The sequence below is a fragment of the Ambystoma mexicanum genome, chromosome 4p (assembly GCF_040938575.1).
Source record: "Ambystoma mexicanum isolate Mex_15411 chromosome 4p, UKY_AmexF1_1, whole genome shotgun sequence".
NCBI lineage: Eukaryota > Metazoa > Chordata > Amphibia > Caudata > Ambystomatidae > Ambystoma > Ambystoma mexicanum.
In genome coordinates this window covers 183,161,862-183,168,457 of record NC_090927.1, presented here as the reverse complement: position 1 = coordinate 183,168,457, position 6,596 = coordinate 183,161,862, and the positions used below count along the sequence as shown (strand labels likewise).

The following is a 6,596-nucleotide window of genomic DNA, read 5'->3' as shown; positions in this document are numbered from 1 at the left end:
CTGTAAAGAGCCTACCCTCCCAGGCCCTCATGCAAGTCCACCAGGTCAGCGCCGAGCTGAAATGGATGCGAGGCCCTTGGGGCACGCGATGGAAAACGACGTGTAAAGAACCGTTCTTTCCACACAGAGCCGAATCGGCTCTCTGCAGTCTGTCTCTCCCTCTCTGTCCTTCTGAGTCGTGCCCCAGAAGGTAACGGTGGCAAAGGGATGACACATTTTAACACAGGATCTTTTGCTGATGAACACGCACCTACATCATCAAATGAACATGTTTCAAAATGTGTTTTCTATGTTGGACAATACAAACGGGATCATTTTATAATGTTAAGTGCGTTTCCCTTACAATTTGAAACAAGACAATTTGCTAATTGTAAGTGCGCACTTACAATTAGAAATGGTCCTGGTTCATATTAGTTGTCTAACATAGATAAAACATTTTGGAACCGGATCATTTGCTCATGTAGGTGCGTGCACATCAGCAAATGATCCAGTTTCAAACTGTTTATCTATAATTGGACAAACAGTTCGAAACGGGCCCATTTGCTAATTGTAAGTGCGCTGCCTTCAGAAGGGCAGCAGCAGATAGGAGGAGGAGAGAGGGCCTGACTGACTGGAGTTGGACCTAAGACTCTAATTGAATGTCATCTGAGTGGCCCAGCCCAGGTTGTTTACCTAGGCAGGGACCAACCTGCGCAGCAGTGCAAACACATTACACTGCACACCAACACGCTGTGCTCAATCCCATGCCCATACTCACACACACATACAGCCTCTTCCATACATACATGCATGCACGCAAAAATACACACATTCTACACTCACCTACTCATCTCCTCAACCCCAGACACCGCAGATGCTGAGAATTGCTGCCCTGTTAATGCACAAGCAAATAGAGGACCACTTGGACAAGACAAGAAGGGGGGGGAGTCCGGGGGGATTAGTCTAATTTAATTTCTCTGTAAAATGACGCCTTGAACATGGCCACTGTTAATTTGAACAGCGGTAGGCATGTGGCTGATTTTTTTCCATTGATGGGGAAAGGGCGCTTTTCATGAAACGTGTGATGAACAGGAGACCTATCTAAGTGATGTGTTCAGAAGCAGAATAAGTTCTGCAAGCCTTCGCGTGTCCAACAATTTGTATTGCTTGTGACACGGGTAGTGGACTGAACACAAAGCCATGAGCAGGGCCCGCTACTCAATGCTTGCACGTGCAGGGGCCTTTCACCCCTTTCTTTTGAAATTGGCCTTGAGTGGCCACAAGCAACTGCCTCCATTTTGGCAGTCATCAGTCTGCCGATACGGCAACATATTATTTTCATTCATTGCTTTAAATGTGCACTTTGCAATGCGCCTGTTGTAAGCTGAAGCTGCTGGAGCTCCTGAGGCTTTCTCCCTCCTCAGGCTATGCAGAAGTGGGCTTATCACCTCACTGCCCTATTACTCCAGTTTCTCTATACCCACCCCTTATTGGTAAAGAAGCATTAATAGCTTTTGAGTGGATGTTTAGTACTTCAGCTACCTGCTGAGTGACCGTCTTAGTATATTATGTTTGTTTTTCTCCATTCTAATGTATACACCCCATGGTGATTTAGACTGTATTCGTCTTCTCTAAGAAAGCGGGGTCCCCCAAGCATCACTTCTCTTCAGCGCTACTTGGTACAAATATGTATATTTTTGGCTTTCAAGGACTAAAATAATACCCACTTTAGTGACACCTGAGAATATATCACATACTAAACCAACCTGACATTATAAGTCCTTATATGTAAAGCCAAGCACATTTTAGTCTTCGTTTCATCAAGAGGTCAATACAGCTAAAGGTATGAAAATCAAAACCAAATAATGAGTTTAAATAATCTGTGGTGTGTTCAACTGTACTTTTACAAGTTTTACAAACTCAAAAGAAACAAGATGAACAAGTAACTTGGTGTATTTTGCTTCTTCACATCTGACGTGGGGTTTGGGGAGGCTTCTCTTCACAGTGTGCTGTGTGCCCGAGACTATTCTCCTTCCCTGCCTGTATTGTAGCCTGCCTGGTACTTCTAGAATGGCAGGTTGGGTGCTGGGTTACGAGGGTGGGGCTGATGGTTGTTTGTTATCATTCATGTGCATGTTTGTGTATGTATGTACACACACACATATCTGTGAAAATCAGCATTTGATGCCACTCTTTCTTCAAACACACTTTCCTTTTCCTAAATGCTCAGGAGTGTGAGGGGCTGTGCTTATTGTCACATTTGTCCTTCTGCTATAGACAGTGCTTTGCATTGCTTCTTTGTGTCCCCTAAACCCCAGACGGTGTGAAAATATCAACCAGCTGCAAGACCATGTGTAAACACCTGTGTGCATGGGTGATTGCAAAGTGTGCCCGGTCCTCTGCTTTGAGCCTATGTTCCTCCTTTTCAAATCAGTCTCTCTCTCCCGCATTCTCTTTGCAGACCATCAAAAACACAATGCACAAACAAATCGCAGTCCAGGTTGATAGTTGTGAAACTAAAGACATCTGGTGTCAAATTCCATACTGCACCTTCTCGATATTTGACCTGCCAGAGCCTGAGAAGGAGTTCAGTGCAGTGACCATTCTCCAAAGTGAGCTAGCATGAGTCTTTTGTGGGTTGGGTGAGCAGGGCAATCAGACTCTGTCTGTATGGGTTAATTAGTAAAGAAGGCACAAGGATATTTTGCTTTAAAAATATTAGAAAAGAAGCCCTTATTTGTGTGGGCCAGATTGGTGGGGAACATCAGATGAACAGTACAGACTAAAGAACGGTATCTCTGGGTAACTAAGAGGGTGGCATGTGAAAATGGAAAGTCATAAGATGTATATTTCTAAAAGAAAAACTGGATATGGGTCAACAGAAGCAAACGTACCCTAGTTTTTCCTCTTTCAGATAATGCCTAAATACCCACCTTAGTAAGAGGATGAACGCATATAAATGCCAGTGACTTCATGCGAAAATGGTTCTTTTTGCATCGTTACTGGAGATCTACATAATGAATTTCGTTATGCATGCAACATAGTACCAGCTATTCTCAACACAAGCTGCTGTGAAATACACCATCACACTTGCACACGTAAGAATACAAAATGAATGCTTTTTAGGCCATGTTTGTGTGGGTTTGAGCAGTAAATTGCACATTTTGGAAGCCATTTGTCCAACGTTTCCTTGGGGGAGAACTCTGTCGCATCCCACCACCTTTCAAAGTCACCAGCCACCACGGCAAATGTTTGAATGTATTCTTGAACACTTGTAGAGGGTTTGGAAGCCAAAAGCAAATTAATAAGTAACATATCAGAAATTGGGGAGAATGACATCCAAAGGGCAAAGGGGTGAAGAGGCAGGCAGAGGGTGCGGGATAACTTGCACGTGATTAGACAACTAATTTGTACCGATGGTTTCCTGGATTGGGTGTTGTTGTCATAAAGGGGTCGAGATTATTTAGATAAGGTGGTATTCGACTAATTCCAGGAAAAATAGACTATTTTGCATTGATTTATATTGTGCTGCTTAGTAGGACACACATCTCTATACACAGGCCTGCACTGGGTATATTATATGAAATTATAACAGATTATTTTAATTCTGAAATATTCACATTTTAAAAAATTACATTTTTGTTTTACTTCAACTTTTCACCCACTTTAACATCTACAACTCTTTTCTTTCCTCCATCTCTGCCATAACTCCTTTTTCCCTCTTCCACTCTGGCCCCCTCTGCCTCTTTACCTCCTCCCATCTACTGCCTCCACCTCTCTCCCACTTTGTTCACTTCCAACAGGGTGGCAGGTATGTGGGAAAAGGACGAAGAGTACTGGAGCCCGACGGAATTGTGTGGTACACTTGGAAGGACACAGACTACTACTCTCTGAAGAAGGTCATCATGATGATCCGTTCCCGGACATTCCGCCCTCACGTCTCCCCGTGAACAACTCGATCAAGAAAACCTGCTCTTCGGCAAGGCGCACCCAAGATTCATGTTGCTGCTAATGCAGCTGTAGAATAGGCGGCCATCTTAGAATGGTCAGATTGCAAAAGTCTTTTAGGTTTCATGGCTCACACAAGGGCAACTGATGTTCTTCCTTTCCCATTGAGAGAGGCAGTGGCAGAAACCAAATGGGATTGTTTGTTTTATAAAGGTTGCAAGAAGGAATCAGGGCGTGCACAGCAATGTACATGAGCTATCGACTGCAATGTGGACTACAGAAAGGAGCCCAGAAGACGTGTGCTGCAGGCAGAGCATCACAATTCTAACCTCTGCCTGCTTGTAAAAGACTTGCGCATATGCACACATCACACCTAGAGAAGCGTGAATGTTCGCCATGGGTTGGTGCAACAGTGTTCAGCAAAGAATGTGTGAGGTGTTCTGTATGTCTATCTACCATCGTTGTGCTTAGAACCTAGACTTTGATTCAAACGACCCCCTGAATACGAAACGATTATGATCAGAGTTAAAGTGATACTGGCACCAGTGGCAAAGATTATATTCCAGGCACATGCCTTGGTTATTACGTCCAGCATGATGAGGGCTTCATGAAAAGTGGGGCTGTAAATTGAAACCCATTTGAGACTACTTGTTGTCTTTGATAAGCCAGAGAGAAAGTGCCTTTATGGGTGCCCATGAAAGGCACATCATAATGTAATGATCTAATGTATTTAATTTGTATTGCATCAAACATGAGTCTTTACAGATCATGTTTGTTTCGTATGAGGGACAAGTAAGTGTGTTATTTGGATTTTACTGCAAACAATGATGGATAGATTGACTCAATTGCATGATTCAACAGATATACAGAAAAAATAAATAAAGAATTTGTTCATGGGAACTCACATTGGCACCATGGGTAAGAATGGGTCTGTAACCTGTGGATCTCAAGGTGTTGTGGACTCTTAACTCTCACCAACCCTTTCCAGAATAGCCGATGGTGAGGCCTCATAGGAGACATAGCCCAAAATATCTGGATAGCCTCGGATGCAGGAACTAGGTGTAAAGGGTTGTGGGTGACTTCTAAAATGTGGGAAAAAAGGAGCACTTAAAGCATGAACATAGGTTTGTGGGTGTTTTTTGTAATGACTAATCTGGTTAGTGAGCACCATACGTGCCCTGAATATTAGCGTGCATGGAGACACTCTGGTGGGCCAGTCCGTGGCTAGACACTGAACTCGGGGTGAAGACGTGCCTCCATGTGTGGATTCTGTTTATGTAATGAGTGGCTGAGTGTTCCTGTGGCGCATTCCAGGGAAGCTTCTGCTGCAGGAGCACCATCTTCAGTGAACAGAAGCTCCCTGAGAAGCCCTCATTGCTGCCTGCAGATTTATGGCAAACCAGGATCAGTGGACTGATGGTGGTGTGAGCGTCATATGTACAGTGGTTGTGCCGCTTGGTGCAACATTGTGCACCATATGCATAAAAAATATGCATGTCTGATGTGACTTGTCCTGTAAGGTATCTGCTGTGTGGACATTTCATGTAGAGTGGGAGGCTAGAGTTTCGAAAATACAGTGGGCAGGGCAGAGGCAGAGTAATTGGTACCAACCTTGCCGTGCAGTGTCTAGTTTGTGGTTGGCTTATGCTATGTGAAGAGTCCGAACATTTCCCGAGGTTTTGTGGTCACTGCAGGTTTTGATAGAACTTCTACTGCTCCTGACTAGTTCCTTTACAAACTGTGAAGTTATTGTCTCCTAGACCGCAGAGCTTTGATCTCACAGCACAGCATCACCAAGCCTGTTGCTTCAACGTAGGATATCTGTGCCCTGCTCTTAGTCCACAATTCTGCATTTCTCTCTTTGATTATTTTGTATTGTTTTTTTTTTTTTTTTTAAATAAAAAGCTTCCTCTAAGGTCTATCTTTGTGAGTCTATGCAATGGATTTTTCAGGCACCTGCGCATGCCATTTCGATTCAAAGGAAACTTAAAGTAGTTCACACTGGTTCCTAAAAACGGGACTAGCATACATACAATATGAAAACTCCTCAATTTCCCTAAAAATCAAAAATGATTCGCCCATGTCCACATGCAGAATTCTCATGAGGATGAAAGTCAGCTCCATGTCCTGCTCTTCTGGTGTTCCGGTCCCTGTTGTGATTTGAATGTGTCTAAGGTGGCATAGAATTGCATAGCATTCAATTGCTTGAGGTGCAATGTTCTGCACACAGGCAGAATGTTCTTCATACCGGCCCTTGCTCTCCACGACACACCCATTCCGAAGCTTCTAAGAAATTGACCGGTCTTACCTTGTGTAAAGGGGAACTATTTGTAAATACTGAATGTAAAGGACCTGCCATCTCAGTCCTCCGCGATCCTCACCGCATCGCCCTCACCGCATCGCACCCATCTGCTTCTTTGAAGTTCTCTTCTGCCACCTCCCACTCTTGCCTGCCATTCCGCAACCACACACCAAATAGTTATCGTCTGCCAACCCAGAACAAGGGCTTCTCGGGTGAGGTCACTGGCCTTGTCTACTTATGACCGTCAGTCCCTCTATCAACAGATATGAGGATGCAATCTGCTTGGAAATCCCACCTCCAAAGTCAGAGTCTTCAGTGACACATTAAAGCTCATCCAAATCCCACTCTAACTCAACAAAGGTAATAT

At 44.0% G+C, this 6,596-nt stretch overlaps 1 protein-coding gene across 1 annotated transcript in view; it reads left to right on the top strand.

Annotated features, from left to right (window-relative positions):
* LOC138453120 (fibrinogen-like protein 1) overlaps positions 1-5,846 on the top strand; it is a 360,090-nt gene extending 354,244 nt beyond the window's left edge. Inside the window, exon 7 of the mRNA XM_069605665.1 lies at positions 3,783-5,846. Coding sequence (XP_069461766.1) covers positions 3,783-3,929 — 147 coding nt within the window. The 3' untranslated portion in view covers positions 3,930-5,846. The remainder of the gene's footprint in view (positions 1-3,782) is intronic.
* The last annotated feature ends 750 nt before the right edge of the window (positions 5,847-6,596 follow it).